This window comes from Ruditapes philippinarum, unplaced genomic scaffold, assembly GCF_026571515.1.
Source record: "Ruditapes philippinarum isolate M1 unplaced genomic scaffold, ASM2657151v2 ctg2584_1_1_1_1, whole genome shotgun sequence".
Taxonomy (NCBI): domain Eukaryota; kingdom Metazoa; phylum Mollusca; class Bivalvia; order Venerida; family Veneridae; genus Ruditapes; species Ruditapes philippinarum.
In genome coordinates, this window is record NW_026857148.1 from 182,896 (window position 1) to 202,553 (window position 19,658).

General features: G+C 30.5%; 1 protein-coding gene across 1 annotated transcript; it reads left to right on the forward strand.

The window, feature by feature from the left end:
• Positions 1-81: 81 nt before the first annotated feature.
• LOC132748936 (synaptotagmin-4-like) lies at positions 82-15,329 on the forward strand. The gene is made up of 5 exons (XM_060738606.1): positions 82-431; positions 4,678-5,498; positions 7,514-7,637; positions 12,563-12,753; positions 13,755-15,329. The coding sequence occupies exons 1-5, from the start codon at positions 371-373 to the stop codon at positions 13,872-13,874; spliced, it is 1,317 nt and encodes a 438-aa protein (XP_060594589.1). The 5' UTR covers positions 82-370; the 3' UTR covers positions 13,875-15,329.
• The last annotated feature ends 4,329 nt before the right edge of the window (positions 15,330-19,658 follow it).

The following is a 19,658-nucleotide window of genomic DNA, read 5'->3' on the forward strand; positions in this document are numbered from 1 at the left end:
TGACTTTCCAAGGAACAACTATCGATTAACCCTCATATCGTCAATCAGAATCGAAATCTCCTGGGCGCTTGTTCTACTTGAATCACGATCGATAGACGCTGGCAGAAAAGCAACAGATGTATTGGAATCGCAGGAAAGGCTAGCGGAATCTATTGAACATAAATTGATAAAAGCATCGTGACGTAAAATTAACCATATTTGGTTCACAGAATTAGAGTTTAGACAACATACTTACACCTAAAAGCTTTAAATGTGTTTTATTTTGTGAATTTGATATGGAAATGTGATTTGGTAGCGGAAAATTCACTAGTGACTAAAATAATTAATAGACAAGAATAGGAACTATATATCATACACAGACGGCAAAAATATGGTAGAAAAATCGCACCTATCAGTGGAACAGCTACCATTACATGCTCAAGCTACTCATTGTAAGTAACAATTTTCACAGAACTTAATAATTAATAGTACTTATATTAGTATAATAAACAAGTTCGTGAATACCACTTATAAATATGGTGTTGAAATGAATATAAATATATGTAGAGGTGCGAATAATTACGTTCAAATAGTATAATACTGAAGCAAATACATAACGGTGTAAAATAATCAGAACATTTTCAATAATGTCTTCATATTTGTAAACAAAGGTACATTTTTAAGTTTAATTATAACCTATGTCGCTTAACTTTTTTATACAACAGGAATTAATTCAAGAAAAATACTTTTAAAGTGACGGCTTATTTGAATAAAGTTAAATAGTTTAATTCAACAGTAAACAATACATTAAAGAAGGACAAATATCAAAGAGCCGTAAAAGCCGTTAAACTGATTCCAAAATCAATGCCGAATGTAAAAACAGAGTACGTCATTCATAAATTACTGTAAATTCAATTAATATCTCAAGATCAAAGTTTCAGACTTCAGAAAAAGCGGTTTTAAGCAGTTTAATTCCGCTTAATGTATTTTTAAATCTTTAAATATATAAACAATCGTTTAACTGAATAAAATCAAATATTGATATGTTGTATGTGTTTTCCCCAATAGAAAATTCATAACTATTGCCTTTTGTCGAATTCGTTTAATTGAAAAAGATAAAGAAACAGTAATAAACATTGGTGAAGCAAATTTTAAGCGTCCAATACTTTTTTATTTCAATTTGATACCACATTCATTTCAGCTGATAAGTTTAGATTTGTAAAGTGCTGGTTTGTTTGACATTTATTATCATTCTGTCAAATATACTAATTAATTTAAGCTAATAGACACATTATCAAACCCGTACGTATACCTAAAAGAAAACCGGTACTGAGCAATGAGCGTAAAATGTCTTGATAATGGAAACAACGACTTGCAGTTTGGACCCCCGTGGCCAGCAATCCTTGGAATACTAGCAAACCAATCCTTACATAACTTGTCCGACGCGATAACCACACTCTGGTACACCGCCTTTTTTGTTGAAAATAATAATTGATGCCCTATCTAACTTTTTTGCGTTTATATATTGATTTTCTCTGTTTTGACAAAATCAGAACAATGACGCAAACCTTGTTATCAGCAAAACATATTTTAGATAGCAATATATGGAAAAATTGTATAAACAGTCTTGTTTAAACAAGTTCTGGATGAACAGAAGTTGGTACGGTATTATTTCTTTTGTGAACTGACTTTATTTCTAATATATTTAAATCAGAATGTTTACTTGTACTTAACACGAGCCAATTAGAATTCGTTACAATTATGCCGGTTCATAGGAATTGTGAAGTTTAACTTTATACTTCCATCTGTGTGATCAAACAACTTTTTTCTACTTTATTATTCTACATATTAATTCATCAGTTTCTTTGGTTAGATTCTAAAATGTATCAGTTGACACCATTCAAAGCTTCAATAATATTGATTTGCTCTCTGTTTATATATATTTTAGAAGTACAGCAGTGCATGTACAAACAAGAACAAACTATCTCAATTCAGACAATAATGAATTATTCAATATTGTTGTTATACGTTTTTTCCAAGTAATCGATTCCTTCATGTAGGAATGTGCAATTGACGTTTCAAGAATTAAAGAAACGAGGTGTTTTTAATGTCGAAAAACGATTAAAAAAAGAACTTTGTGTTTTCTGATCATGATTTACAGTTTAAAGCGTTTATAACGTTTCAATTGTCATTTGATGTACAAAACACTAAAACAATTCCAGCACTATTTAGTGTTGAACATTGAGTACCGATGTGCCGGTGCTAGGGGGCGTGAGAGCTATTTCACTATTTCATTACCCCTTATCTACAGACTCAATCAAACCGAGTCTGCAATTTGCATGTAGTTTTGCTGATTTAATGCTTCCGGGGAATATTTTTTTTCCAGAAATTTTGTAATTAATTTCGTATTTGTTCTATTTCTCGATTTTACTTTTATATAACGCAAGGATTTTGCTCAAGAACTGTATTCTTATATCGTATTGGTACTTCTGAAAAAGTATTGTCTTCTGGTATTATTGCAAATTGTAATTTTCTTTATTGATATAGTGCAGGTCTCTGGAGTCATCAGAATATAAGTTTTATCTCGTGTTATAGAACAATATCCAAGATTAATAAATAAATCAAGAAGGCATATTATTTGTTCCAAGAAAATTAAAAACGAAATTGCCTTGAATTTGTCCCAATTTCAATATATGGGCTTTTTGTCGTTAGTTTTATAATGGTATTCTTTATATGTAAAAACACAATTACTCTTAGATCTGATAAAACACGGGCTCTATAGTTTAGCTTATACATAATATATTGTTTATTTTGATATCACTTGTGCTGAAACTAGTTTTGTCAAGAATGGTCTTTTCAGTTTATTCTGCACATTGAGTTGAGAGGCGCCTCAGCGTTTCTCATAATAAAGTTAAAAGATTAAATAAAGTACAGTGTAACACAATAGTGTTTTCTCTTTAAATTTATCTCTATTTACTAAAATAAAAATCTTCAACATCTGAAAACAAATGACATATGATAAAGAAACAATGTTGCGTAAAATCCGGGTCATCTTTGTTTGAATTGAATAAAAATGGGCATTGTGTTGTCTCCCTAACCATTACCCCCTTACCCCTTTCATATGACATTTCAGGACATCAACATCATCCCATCGTATTGTGAAATACTGTTTCATATTAAATGTCAAAACACCATTTAATCAGAATAACAAAATAACTTATTGACTGAGCCTACATGACTAAATGTTCATTCCACATTGACTGAGCCTACATGACTAAATGTTCATTCCACATTGACTGAGCCTACATGACTAAATGTTCATTCCACAGTTATTTAAAATATTATTTAGAATATTACACCATTAAAGTTAAAAATATAATAATTTCTGTAACAATTCTATTAAAGTAAGCTCTTAGATGAGAGACCTTGTAATGTTGTCTTTCTGAAAGAAAACACCAGACAAAATTACAAAATTATATCAAATTGGATGACATTGTCTCGATGTTGTCTTGTTAAATTCCGCAAATATTCAAGGACGCAACAATCCTGTATGTGAATATTGATTGTAAAGGGCAAATTCAAGACATTTTTGTTTAGACTTGTGAAAGAAAATTTGATGTTTTAAACGTAAATACCAAGATAAACAAGGTACCAGGTAAACAAGAGAAGAATACTTATAATTTGAATAATCAATTTAAACATTAAATTCTATTCACAGTGGAGTAAAAGACAAACCAAAGACAAATAATGCGTTAAAATTCTGAAATTTGGAAACACTTTAAAAATGAAACAACACAATCAAATAAGACTAGGTTTTCTCGAATATATTCACGCGTCTATGACCGGCTTTAACATTATGATGAAAAACAAATGCTTGTTGGTATAATTTTCCTTCTTTTGTGAAAGTAAAGGCACGTAATTTATAGATAGGAGAAGAGAATTATTAAATTTAAAATTCAAGTTCAACCTTTAAATCGGATTCTATTTTATAATGGAATATAATTTGTTTCAAATCTCTACGTCAATGCTCTATTTATGGATGGCATTGTTAAAATTTCCCCTAGAGACAAATTGTCTCGAGTTTCTCTATTGTATTTCTGTAAAACCAGCAGAACCAGGTACTTCAATATCGCTTAAAGCTTGCTGAAATATTAGCATTGAATATTTGATGCTTTTCCTAGTATTGTGCCTATAAACAAGTAGTTGAAAGCAAAAACTTACCATTTTATATATGTATTTATTTTATTATTTATATATGCTATACAAACTGTCCATAAGCAAGTGCGAGAAAAATTACAATTGCAAGAAGAAAAACAACAACAACGTTTGTACTAAATCACAAGAATTTTATCCATTTAAGTACATGTACTGCCAAAAAACTATGTTATAAAGTGCTACAGAAAACTATGTGACAAAAAATGCTAAAATCACGATGTTATGTATTATTTGAGTTATTGTCACATGTATTCATTTCAACACCAGATCTATCCCAGTGTTTGTTTATAATTTATAGAGATTTTGTGTATGTTTGTATGTATGTATCTTAAATATCATAAAACTATAAATTTACTAAAATAATATCAAGCCTCCATAAAACAATTGGCAATTTATTGGAATAATTACAAGCTTAGGACTTATAATCTTTCCTACGAAATGACGACGTAGCATTAAGGATCTTTGTTTCTTACTTGTTTTCAGGGAGCGCAGTTTCAATTATTGCAATATGTGCGGCTGCCATGATTACGCTTCTTCTTGTTACGGCTGTTGCCTACAAATGTTACAGACGTCGGGTTATGCGCAATGCACAGAACCGATTGTCGTCTGCGATAAAGAAAGGCCTGAAAGAAAGCTCGTCTGGAAAGCGTAACTCCCGAAGTTCATCTTCACTTAAAGCTTCTAAGTCAACAAGTCCAATAACTCCACCAGAACATCCGTCTGGACCTGGAGAAAAACTATCACCTGGCAGCTTTACAATGCTTCCGGACAACATGGATTCCCCACGTCACATCAGTGGCAAAACAGAAACTCATCATCGTATTGAATACGAAAAAGGAGGAGAAACTCCTGAGAAAGAGGAAGAGAAAAGGATGATTGAATCTGATATCAAAGACAAACATGAACCAAAATATCTTGGTGCACTGAACTTTTCAGCTGAATATGATGAAGAAAGGTCTGCACTTCTTGTTAATATCATGAGTCTTACTGATCTACCACCACGTGACCCAAGCACCGGTGGCTGTGACCCATATGTTAAACTCCAACTTTTACCCGAAAAGCGACATAAATGTAAAACTCGTGTTTTACGAAAAACTTTAAATCCTGTCTATGATGAAACATTTACGTTCTATGGGATTGCAAATAATCAGTTACAGGGCATAACTTTGCACTTTGTGATCCTCAGCTTTGACCGTTTCTCAAGGGATGCCATCATGGGAGAGGTCTTATACCCGTTAGAGGTTGAAGAGGTGTGTAAACAAAGACTTACACTTTGCAAAGAGATCACGCCAAGGCATTTAAAGGTAAATCTTAACTCAGTAATCTTTTTCGGTATATATATATATTTTGTTCCGATTACTTTGTTTATTTCAATAACCTTAAAAAAGAATTTAGTAGACCGAAAAAAAAAACATTCGATGAAAAATTAAAGGATGACAAAATTAGGCAAAAAATACGACACATAAATGTACCATGTTTTCACCGCATTTTAACATTTATTTAATTTTTTTATTTTATTTATTTATTTATTTTTGCAATTTTGCAATGCTGCATTTTCGCATCCCTGTATGTTTGCTTGTTTTCCACAGGCTGGAATAATTATGTCACATTTAACAAAGAAGCTGACTAATTACTGGAACTATAATGCGTTGAATGATATAAACATTTTATTTACAATTATAATTATGGCATCACAATTCTGTCAGCTCCCACTCCATTACTATTGATGCGCGCATGCCTTGTACAACCAAAAAATGCGACATGCAACGAAGCAAAAATGCAGCAATGCGAAAAAGCGAAAATGCAACAATGCGAAGAAAGAAAACAACGAAAAAGTTTTTTTGTCTTTTTTTTCATAACTGTCTGAAAATGCGAAAGTTGTGTTGTGGTGAAAATACGACACGGTGGTAATGAGCCATATTAGAGATGAAGGGAAACGCGGAAACGCTATTCTTTAAGTTTAGTTTAATTGATTATTGACATAGTTAAAGTAAAATACCAGGCAGGTTCGTTAAGTACGTAGTCAGTGCATTACTTAAAAATCAAGTAAAATCATCGATTGTTCTGAAGTAGGCATCAAGTGCAACGAAAGAAATCGAGAAAGGCTTGGTTTGATTAAATATATTTAATGCATGTTGATGAAATCATCAATATTTAGTGAATTTGAAATAAAGTTTAAAGTGTTTTTACCAATATTGCATCATTAAAAACTGCTTTGTCGAAAAACACCATCAAAGGAAAGAACATCAAATGATTTACAAAAAAAACAACAAAACAAATGAAAAATATTATTATTTTACTGAACCTTGGATTGAAAAAAATAACATCGCAATGTTTAAAAGCGTATGCTATTGCTAAACATATGCAATAAGCCAGAATAAAAAATAGTTCAGCTTTACATGATCTAAGAATATAAAGCGGACCACACAGCACTCCGCCCCCCCCCCCCCCCTCCCCCCCCCCCGTCGAAAAAAAGAAGACACAAACGGGAGTTCTGAGTTGTCTTCTTTTGAACATGATTTTTTTGCTATTTCAGAATATCTCAAGGGCAGCTAACTTATACATAAGTTTTCTAATTCAAGGGCAGACAATTCGAGCACGGTGTCCAGAATATTTTTGCTCAAAATGTATCTATTATCATGCTGTAATGTTGACATTTATTCTTTTTATACACATTTTTCATTCTGCTTATATTGACGACAAGTAACTTTAACATCTCCTTTTAAAGTTTATAAAGGTAAATTCATTTCTGGCAATTTTAGATTATGAGGTATATTAAAACACATCTTTCTATAAAAGATAGTCCCCGTTTGTGTGGTAAATGATAAACAGTCTAAACTTGTTTAAACACAGGAAATAACTAAACACAAAATTAGTTTTAACTGTTTTCGTTTAGTAATTACTTATTTAACAATTCATGTATGATGTTTAACAACAATGTTAAATTTGATTTGTACGTACGTATATATTAATATTAAAACTCTAAAAATAGTAAAGCTTCTGCAATTCATTTAATCTCTTGTTTTCTGGGAAATGGATATTTCCTATAAGTAGAATAAATACAAACATGCTAACAGATAATTAGTGTAAACCTTAATGACAATACTCGTTTGAAGTTTACACTAATTATCTGTTAACATATATTTACATTTTATAACTTGGTAATTAGATATACCTTAATTGTAGAATTTTGACGTTCCTATACATGAACAATAATTGTAATGGTGTTACTTCTTATGACGTTTTCCGTTACCGCCGCATCTGTTATTACTTCTATAAATATACATATCGTAATTACAAATTAGATTTGTGTTTTCAGTTTCGGGTACAAGGGTGTGGAGAACTGTTAGTTTCTCTCTGTTACCAGCCAGCTGCCAACAGACTGACAGTGGTTGTTCTGAAAGCTAGAAATCTGCCGAAAATGGACCTCACAGGTCTCTCAGGTAAATATACTTAGGTAATAGCATGTTCCCAATTTGATTTAGCATTGGGTTTTAAATAATTCACGTTTTGGACTTTAATGCTTTGTAAATTTAATCCAAAAGAAAGGCGATACCCATTATTATTTTAAAAGTTTTGATCAAAATGTGCATTATTTATAACAATTTATGCATCGAAGATTGTTTATTTACACATTTACTAATAGAAGAAAAATTACTTTATTATAACGTTGACTATATGTTTGTTGGATCAATTAATTTTTACCCTAAGAGTGAGATAACTTTTCATTGACCGTTATAGTGGGATTAAAAAAAAACGTTGCCATCTGAGTTTGCAAAAAATTTGAGAAAATAAGAATTTGAAAACGAATACTTTGTTTTTTATTTATTTCATTTATTATTTTCAAAAAAATACAAAATATTAAAATTACAAATAAATTGTAAAACTTAAACTCTTTTACGAATTTAAAAGGAATTGACTTTTGTTTTAGAAACGTGCTGTTTCTACATGTACGCTCACAAACCCAACATTTTAAACGCTAGATCAGCTTACACGACCATGAGTTAAGAGATATTGGTGTTCGGATTAAATCTTCTATAATCCATTTTGCTTTTATTTAGGATCTAGTTTTCCAAAAAAATTCAAAAAATTGTTTTAAATTTATTCAGATTTTTTAACATAAAAGGCCATTGCAATAGAAAATAACTTACCCCCAAGGGAGAAATGATTGAAACGGCAAGTGCATATGTTTTAAAATGCACGCTTTTTGGGCCTTCTTTGTCTATTATTAAAAATATTCCATAGTTATAAATATATTTATACCCGTATATCCATTTAATGTTTAGCAAAAAAGGAAAAACTTTCATTCGACATTTTATTAATGTCTTTGTATTTTTAGAACTTTTTCCCCTAAATGATGAAGCAAATACTATTATATTCTATTTCAATAGTTTTGATTCAAAACATTTTATGATGTAATTTATAATTTCTTGAAGTTTCATGCATCAAGTTGTTTGATTAATACACATGAGTTAACCTCATAAAAGAAAGATGACTTGCATTAAACAAAAAAATAATTAGAACTATAATTGCTTTGTATGGATCAATATCAATTTTATACACTAAAGGGATATTATTTTCCATTGAACTTTATATAATTAATCAACATTATCACCGTTGCCATCTGATGTTCGCAAAAAATGAGGTAAAATAAGCTTCTGACCAAACGAATACGTTGCTTTTTTTATCAAATAAAATATAAATTATATATTATTATTTTCAATATAATAATCAATAAACATTTCATTATCACATTATCAACTTCAGCAAAAATCTTATCTCTACCGATTTAACAAGATTCAGACTTTGTTCTTAGAAATAAAGCTGTAATATATCATACGCCCACAAAAGCCAATCGATTTTTTTGTCCAAAGCAACTAGCATCATGTCTAGATGACAAACGAGCACCAAGTGTATGTTCTAAGAGAGTAATTACCAGGCTGTCCGTGATAGAGATCTTCCTATCAAATTCCATTACTGGCTTGATTGGAATCTCTACGTGCAATTTAAAAGGAACCTTAAAAGTATGAATTAGCACAAAGACAGGGCTTGGTTTATTCCGAGAATTTTATTGTGTACTATTTTTGTCATATTCATTTGAACACCGATAGAAAAATATTCTTCCGCACGCACGCAAGGATTGGATTTGGAAATGATTGAATATTTTCCACAATGTTCATATGACTTTAAACATGCAGTCAGCAATATATTCGGGAACATTCTTATCTATTTATTATACATTATTTCATGTACATAATAAATATATTATACATGTATATCGATATATGGCATGTTTATCAAATAAAGGAAAATTGTCATTGCATTTTTAATATCTGATTAGATAATGGTCTAACTACAAACACTATTTTCCTTCTTTTATGGAACTAGACTTAATTGGAATAAAATAGTTGTATGTTGTAGCATTTTATGATGTATTTTACCATAATATTATTGTTGTTTCGCCAACAGCTCTGTAATATAATGACTTTATTAACATATGTATATACGGAAGCAAACCGATGCATCTAAAAAGGGGTTGTTGTTGTAGGTCCATTAGTATAATTCCGTTTGGAGCAGCTTGTTGATAATTTTATACAAATATTCTAAAAACAAGCATTAGAAGAAATGTAGATCTACATCTTGAATGAAAATCAATAACACAAGAACATTATCTCCCAAGACGGTTATAATGTCCGTCTGGAAACTTTCATGTTGAACAGTGGAGACATTGAACGTGTCTTTATCTTTTGAGCAATATTAGAGACTATGTTTTCTCAAGTCATCTTATAAACATTACACAGCCTATATATACATTCTTACATTTATCAAGTCATCTTATAAACATTACACAGCCTATATATACATTCTTACATTTATCAAGTCATCTTATAAACATTACACAGCCTATATATACATTCTTACATTTATCAAGTCATCTCATAAACATTACACAGCCTATATATACATTCTTACATTTATCAAGTCATCTCATAAACATTACACAGCCTATATATACATTCTTACATTTATCAAGTCATCTCATAAACATTACACAGCCTATATATACATTCTTACATTTATCAAGTCATCTCATAAACATTACACAGCCTATATATACATTCTTACATTTATCAAGTCCTCTTATAAACATTACACAGCCTATATATACATTCTTACATTTATCAAGTCCTCTTATAAACATTAAACAGCCTATATAAACATTACACAGCATATAATTATATACATTCTTACATTTATCAAGTCATCTCATAAACATTAAACAGCCTATATATACATTCTTACATTTATCAAGTCATCTCATAAACATTACACAGCCTATATAAACATTAAACAGCCTATATATACATTCTTACATTTATCAAGTCATCTCATAAACATTAAACAGCCTATATATACATTCTTACATTTATCAAGTCATCTCATAAACATTACACAGCCTATATATACATTCTTACATTTATCAAGTCATCTCATAAACATTACACAGCCTATATATACATTCTTACATTTATCAAGTCATCTCATAAACATTAAACAGCCTATATAAACATTAAACAGCCTATATATACATTCTTACATTTATCAAGTCATCTTATAAACATTACACAGCCTATATATACATTCTTACATTTATCAAGTCATCTCATAAACATTACACAGCCTATATATACATTCTTACATTTATCAAGTCATCTCATAAACATTACACAGCCTATATATACATTCTTACATTTATCAAGTCATCTCATAAACATTAAACAGCCTATATAAACATTAAACAGCCTATATATACATTCTTACATTGATCAAGTCATCTTATAAACATTACACAGCCTATATATACATTCTTACATTTATCAAGTCATCTTATAAACATTACACAGCCTATATATACATTCTTACATTTATCAAGTCATCTCATAAACATTACACAGCCTATATATACATTCTTACATTTATCAAGTCATCCCATAAACATTAAACAGCCTATATGTACATTCTTACATTTATCAAGTCATCTTATAAACATTACACAGCCTATATATACATTCTTACATTTATCAAGTCATCTCATAAACATTAAACAGCCTATATATACATTCTTACATTTATCAAGTCATCTCATAAACATTAAACAGCCTATATATAACATTCTTACATTTATCAAGTCATCTCATAAACATTAAACAGCCTATATATACATTCTTACATTTATCAAGTCATCTCATAAACATTAAACAGCCTATATATACATTCTTACATTTATCAAGTCATCTCATAAACATTAAACAGCCTATATAAACATTAAACAGCCTATATATACATTCTTACATTTATCAAGTCATCTCATAAACATTAAACAGCCTCATCTCATAAACATTACACACTATATACATTCTTACATTTATCAAGTCATCTCATAAACATTACACAGCCTATATATACATTCTTACATTTATCAAGTCATCCTTATAAACATTACACAGCCTATATATACATTCTTACATTTATCAAGTCATCTTATAAACATTACACAGCCTATATATACATTCTTACATATCTATAACATAAACAGCCTATATATACATTCTTACATTTATCAAGTCATCTCATAAACATTAAACAGCCTATATATACATTCTTACATTTATCAAGTCATCTCATAAACATTAAACAGCCTATATATACATTCTTACATTTATCAAGTCATCTCATATATACATTACACAGCCTATATATACATTCTTACATTTATCAAGTCATCTCATAAACATTACACAGCCTATATATACATTCTTACATTTATCAAGTCATCTCATAAACATTAAACAGCCTATATAAACATTAAACAGCCTATATATACATTCTTACATTTATCAAGTCATCTCATATACACATTCTTACATTTATCAAGTTATCTCATAAACATTACTCAGCCTAAATATACATTCTTACATTTTTATCAAATAAAATCTTGGAAGGTTATCTTGACAACTTTACTTCAATCGATTTTCTCCACGCGTGATATAGATTCATATTGCATGTGACGGATGTCTCTATTTCCCCCGCAACGATGAATTACTAGAGTTTTTAAAGACTTATGCAAATTAAAATATACGATGAAATGCCATTGATCGATCGTATTGACCTGAACAAGAAAATGACATGAAAACTCAGACAAGAAATTATTGAGCTCTATATTTTGATTATCACTAGAATGTGATATAATGTAAAACAGTTTTTTGAGCATTCTTCCACAGCCAAAGACTCTATAAGGGACCTAGCTATTTCGCAATGGACTGCATGGGTCGTTAGTTTATTGAGACTTTGCATCTTATTATTACAGATCCGTATGTTAAGATTTACCTGTTGTATAATGGACAGAGAATCGCCAAGAAAAAGACACACGTGAAAAAGCGTACACTGAATCCTGTCTTCAATGAGTCGTTCCTTTTTGATGTGCCATATAACGAGGGCCTCCAAAATATTAGTCTCGAATTTCTAGTGCTCGACTGGGACAGGATGACCAAAAATGAGGTAAGTTAGCAAATAAAACCTTTAATACGTCTTAAATTTCAGATTCAAATGATTCCCATACAAACACTAAATGCAAAGTGAAAACAAAACTTAAATAAATGATGATTAGTAAGTTTCATCGTCTGTGTCAACTAATCACCAATAGGAAATATGTTTCTTTGTGCTTTTTTTTCTTATATCCTTCACATAAGTGAGACATTAGTATTGCGACACTGTGTTAAATCTAATAAAGTACTGATTTTTTTATTTCTCTTCTGATCATTGAAAGATATAGAACGTTGAACTGTAATACAGATTATCATGATGAGGTTAAATTACTTATTGTAATGTTTGACTAGTTTCCTAACGATCTAATATAAAGCTATAAATTTTTAGGTCTGAATATGGAATATTTCTCCCTTCGAAGATCCACCACCCCCTGTGTTGCTGTGTTGAATTTAAAATAACCCCAAACATATCACAGTAATGTTTCAAAATATTGTGTTGTTTTTTTCTACTTAATCCTTTAATGTATATAGTTCTTTCAACAAGGCAATAAAGATGAAAGTAAATGCGTATGCACATTGGATGCATGTTTAGCAGTAATTGGATGTTGTCTATGACCTTGTGATGACGTGCAAGTTAAATCTGTATTGTTTTTACTGATTCAGTAATGTCATGGACGTTCTTGAATTTTAATCATTTAAGTGAAATTTTGTTTTGTTAAATCGCAAGTTCGTAGTCAAAACATAATTAAAACTGTGTAATTTTTTTCTTTTTCTCTTTACATGCATAAGATCTAAGTCTTATGGCAACAATCAATTTTCTTTTCTCCATCTTCATATAATTAATATGTTGTCTTTAATAAATATTCGAACAATTTGACTTACGAATTATTAGAAACAATTTATATTTAATTCTTAAAGCAGCAGCTAATTGCTTGATAATCTACGATTTCATATATTTGACTATGATTGTGTCTGTTAATAATGTGATGATGATATTTTTTCTTGCATTTTCAGGTTGTCGGGAGGTTAGAGATAGGAACACGGACACGTGGTGCGGAATATCATCATTGGAATGAGGTCATGAACTGTCCGAGAAAACAAATCGCCGAATGGCATAAATTATCCGAGCAATAGGAAATCCCAACATTACCCATCAATAGACATAATTCGGATTAAAAAATAGTTTGGTTTTCCCAGCTAATCCGGGGATGACATACAGGTTTTTACAGTTACCGCTTCGAAAATAACCACAACATAGATTGTTCCTGGTGTATTGTGACCGGCAGTGCACCTATCTGGGGCTATTACGGTAAACTGGGGATTAGCTTGGAAAATCAACCTCCATTAGCCGAGTTTCGGATAATAACAAATTCCGGACATTTGTATCACCTTTCAAATACTTAAAATGCTGTCGACGAGGATATCCGTTTCGTGGCGTTTATTAGTGACTGTCAGGATGTGCATGTGCAGAGGTTATAAATATATGTTAATGCTGAAAGGTGCTATCAAAATTTATCCTTGCTGAACACTAATATGTTATAATACATAATGCAGAACTTGACCTCACTTTTTGATATCTACCTAATGTAAGAAATGTTGACGAGAAATTTATACTCCACGTGTTTTTTTATGTGAAGTGTTTCCAAGACAGTCATAAGATATATCTACAAAACTAACTTTAAAAAATGGATATTTTAAAAAATTGTCTTAAAATGTGATGTTTGTATAGATATACCTTTGATTTTCTTTTTTCTCTTCGGAGCTCGCATTTAAAAAAGATATATCTTTAAAATACTGATGAATAATTAATTCATCATTGTTTATTATAGAGTTTACATTGACATACCATAAAACAAGTTTAGCAATGTCCTTTTCATATAAATTGCTAAAAGACCTACTTTTAACACGATTAATAATTTGTCGTGGTTCCTTTTTTTTATTATGATATAAAACAATCTTGTTATTAGAAATGAATATTCATTTTTTTTTAAAATTCAAATTATAAATATCATCCCCGTCGTTACATGATGTCCAGAATGAACGAAGTCACAATGAAGGCTCGTGGAAAGCACCGGAGACCTAAGGTGTCATAATGAAGACACGTGTCGATAGCCAGGGCGTGTCTGTGTCTATAGCCAGGGCGTGTCTGTGTCTATAGCCAGGGCGTGTCTGTGTCTATAGCCAGGGCGTGTCTTAGCATGCAATACATATGGGGATACGTTCCATGAACCTTGTTCTTATTTATCTTTTTTTTATTCATATTATGAAAAATAAAATAGTTTGATCTAATTGATTTGATGTTGACACATATCTGACACATATTTCTTATTATCTTCTTTTAACTGGTGACCTATTTGAAGTCTTGTTAAGTTAATATTTTAAAATAATCACTTCATGTATAAATACTTTTTTCATAAGTATTTATTTCTATTATCATTATTTATGTTATCCATCTGTTATTATAATATCATTTTATTTGTATAAGTATTTTGTTTCTTGAATGTGAGGCATGAATGATTCAACATATATTCAAAATGTATTATTTATATTGGTCCTGTCTGTGAAAGCAAATAAAGAAAACTATCATTTTGCTTGTTTGTTACTTGATTATTGATAGAGACGGGTTGAGTACAACAAAATACGGGTTTTTGTTTGTTTGTTTGTTTACTTCAAGTTAACTTTCATTGTGATAAGACAAATTTTCCCAGTCAACATCGAAATACCCCGGAAGTGGTCTAATGAAGGCAAAATATATTATCTTTATCGATTCAAGAACAAATCTAAGCTCTCCAACACACTGATTGTCTGTCAAGCCATCGCTCTATGTTTTCAAAGATACAAATCGAAAAGACAGTCATTTGCAAATTGAAATTTTTAGAAATATCTGAATTTAAATCATTTGTTAAATTCTTATGGATTACCAACAAAAATGAAAAGATTACAACCTTTGTTCCACTGAAAAAAACCCTCTTTCGAAGATGTGGTGTTACTGCATTTGATTCATGCTAATTTAAAAGTTATCATACACCGAAAGTGACATTAAATTGTATACAATAAAACAAAACATTAAATTATTAAAGGCAGATTGTAATTATATTGTAAAATTGAGTGTAACGCTAATTGGTGTAAACAATTTCATGTTATGAAAAAATAGAGTAAATAATAAAATTTACAAACCTAATTGAATTGAATCGGGATAGTTTTTATTCAAAACTGTTTTGAAAAGTCATGAAAACATAAGTTGAATATCGTTTTACTCATATTTTATAGACAAAAGATACGGTGATAGTGCATGACTCTTAAGACGAAATTATTTCTAATTGCGTGGAATAAAATTAAAAAAAACAAAAACTTTTCAAACAGGACTAAAATAGTTTCTTCCACTTGTTTGGCTTTCTTTGTTGAACAAAATCATCCAATTAATTATTGTATACTGCACTCTGTTTCTCCCGGCTAATCTATTTTAAGACTTAATTCAAAGCTTAGCAACACTCGTGCTAGACTTCAATATTTCATATTTGCAATGCATCGAGCATGCAAGGTTTATTGATTGGTAAATTATTGTGTTTTAAGTACTGCAAGTACTGCAAAGTAAAATAAGAAACATAATGGTTGGTCATTATAGAAAAATATCACGTATAAAACCATGTCTTTCTGGCCAATTGAGATGTTCACGAAATACTGAAATACTACTAGTATCTTTTTTGCTTGTACTATTACACTTTCATATGTTTCCGTACATTTCTATTTCACTTTCATATGTTTCCGTACATTACTTTTTCACTTTCATAATTATGTTTCCATGCATTACTATTTCACTTGCGTATGTTTCCGTGTAACATTAAATTTCTTACCACTTCATGTTATAGTCACTGTATTTGGCTATATACTAAAGATAGTCATCGTATAAAAATTTAATGTAATGGCTAATATTTTCGAACATGTATGTATAGTTAGTTTAACGTAAATTGTGCCGCTGTTAGTGAGTGTAGCGATGTTTTACAACGAGTAAATGCACTTAAGCTCCAGCGATATGACTTCTAAGCAGAAACTTTATAATGAGGTGGTCATCCATAGTTGGTGGAGTCCGTCAATAGTGCAATAACCTAACTGTAACCCTTTTCAGTCTGTTCACAAGTTTATTACTTTTTAATGTTAATGTTTTGAAATGACCATCTGTTTCACCTTCAGTGACCCAAATTTGGTCTGAAACGTGTCCCAAATCAAAAGCATGACCTTGACTTTCTTATCACATCGATACATATGTTTCATAATAGTTAAAAATATTAATATTTGTATTTCAGGTAAAACAATGATCATTTCTGGAAACGATTCAGCATTTTAATTATGTCATTTGATATCTGCTGAACTTTTTTCTGAACTCCGCTGGATGACCTTTTCACAGAGGGTTGTTTTTCAAAAAGCTATTATGATGTTTAAAATAATGAATAATCAGGCGCCTTCCTATTTATTGAATAATTTCATTTTATCGTCAGATGTTCATACTCGCATTTTGCGTTCATCATCTGATTTTCAACTTTATACCCCTAGACCAAATACTGAACAATTTTGTAAGTCTTTTGTTTATTCTGGATCTTGTATTTGGAACGGCCTTCCTGATTATATTAAGTCTGCTTCATCTGTTAACCATTTTAAAACCTTATACTTGAGGTTTTATCACGCATTGATGTATACAAATTGATAATCTCCTGTATGTTTTACATTTATGTATTTTAATAGTTTGATTATGTTAAATTTATATTGTTCCTTGTTGAGGGCCTCATGGAAGATTGATTTGTTTGTTCAAATGAGTTCTCTCGTTAAATAAAGTCTTTATTATTATTATTATTATTATTATTATCAGGACATCAATTTTCATCACGCGACCCATTTAAATGATCTTTTCATGGATTGCATTTTCTAAATCGATATTCTCTGGGAGAAAATAAAACGTTTTTCTCTGTATAAACAATAATGAACAATAACTCGCCATTTAAAATTAATGTCGGCTTACAAACAGGTGAAGAATACAAAACCATATAGTTTTATAATCAATATTGAGAGCATTTGTGCTGACAATGAAACAAATAAATGATAAGAGCACCTTTTGAAATATATTTAAAACGAACATGGATAGGTAGAAGCATTTAAAGTAATGGCATGTAAACTTGATCTTTACAAAATGAATGTGAGTCCATTATTAATTTACTTTTAGTTATATAAGTACATGAGCTATACATTGAATTTTGTACATTATGTTTTCTTTATAATACTTACGTACTCATCATGATATCATGTGCCTAATTACTTCCCCAGTTGCATACAATAAAACATAAACATCACTTTTCCATGGCAACATTTTCATTGCATGTTAATGTTCGAGTACGGTGCATTGGACAAGTAGGAGACTTTGATCTCTTGAATGTTCAACCCCTATCTTTAAATATCTCTGGAGGACTTTCAACCCATTGACTCTTCCACTATTTTTTACATGACTTTCCGGACTCTAACTGATAAGACATTTCTGTTTCAGCAGGTTAGAACCTCATTTTCTCTTTTCTCGTTATACTAGTAATGTGAATTTATGAAAATTACAATAAGTTGTTGCATTTCTGCATAGAACCATGGATAATTCTTTACGGTATGACATTGAAAAAAATGTGTGCTATGTCACTTGCATCGCTTTCTGTTACACAGTCATTTAAATATGCCTTAAAAACGTGTGTATGTACAACGTTTTATTCGTAACATATCATCATTTAACGTTTACCACCATCAGAAACATGTTTTTTTACGATCTTTGGCGGATAATTATAATGTAAACGGACTCGAAACTTTATTAACAGATAAATACGTTTGCTTGTCTCAATGTTCTGTTCTTCAAAGAGTTCCGATAATTGGGTAACAAAGTCGACTTTAATTAAAAACATGTTTTACAACTGTGTCAAATTCCCGAAGGCAATTTAATCAACGTCATAAAATAATTAGTTCACATCGCAATATCGACTTGCTTAACTACGTAAACTCTTCACTGGAAATTTATTATTCTGCTGTTTGATGGAGGCTCAATAATTGAAAACTCCCGTTGTATTTTTACGTAATAATATCAGTCAGTAAAAATTAAAATGTAATTTTCAGTTTTTAACAACTTTTTTACGATTTTCACAAAAATCTTCATCATCGATGTATCATTATTGTACATTGTTGACAAAACCACGTGATTCTGTTCTCAGTAGTGTGGTGAAAGGTCGGTGCTAGGGGGCGAAGACGGTAACTTGCACTTTCCATTACCGTCCATGAACAGTGCCTGCAACATTTTCAATGTTGTCGCGTTGGCGTTCTTTGGGGATTTCGTTTTTCTCTAGAGACATTCTTGAGACAATTTCCTTGAACATACCAGGGTTCTAACCCACGAACCACGTGTTGGACGGCATCTTAACCACAAGGGGCCATTTGTCCCTTACGTTTGTTTTTGTCTCAGAAACAGGATGCATCATATTTTGTGATTGTAAACGATACCTTATATATTATGACAAAAGCAAAACGGACTTCTGAAAAGTATTTTATTTTATCATATGTTTTTTAGGCTTAGTTTCTGGAATTTTGGACCTGGTGTATAAATATGGTGCATTCTACATTATAAATCATTTGAATAACATGTTACATGGAATATTTTAATGTATCATAACCAATCCTTTTAAATGATATTTTATTCACATTACTGAATGAACTTTGGAAATATTATATCAATATCCCAGGGGAAATTTTGCAACAATATCAAATTCATTTACCGTAGGGTAGAGTTGATAATGGTGAATTATTGAAAATGTGCATAACACTTGTAGTCTATATATAATGTCATTTCCCCGCTCCTCTATAACTCTGCAACTTAACATGAATAGTCAAATCACTTTTGAA

What these genes read in the sequence shown, in the direction of transcription:
- LOC132748936 (XM_060738606.1), top strand. Translation starts at nt 371, where the DNA reads ATGGTAGAAAAATCGCACCTATCAGTGGAACAGCTACCATTACATGCT. An exon ending in ACATGCTCAAGCTACTCATT is followed by an intron (nt 432 to 4,677) that starts GTAAGTAACAAT and finishes ACTTGTTTTCAG; the next exon opens with GGAGCGCAGTTTCAATTATT. An exon ending in GGACCTCACAGGTCTCTCAG is followed by an intron (nt 7,638 to 12,562) that starts GTAAATATACTT and finishes TTATTATTACAG; the next exon opens with ATCCGTATGTTAAGATTTAC.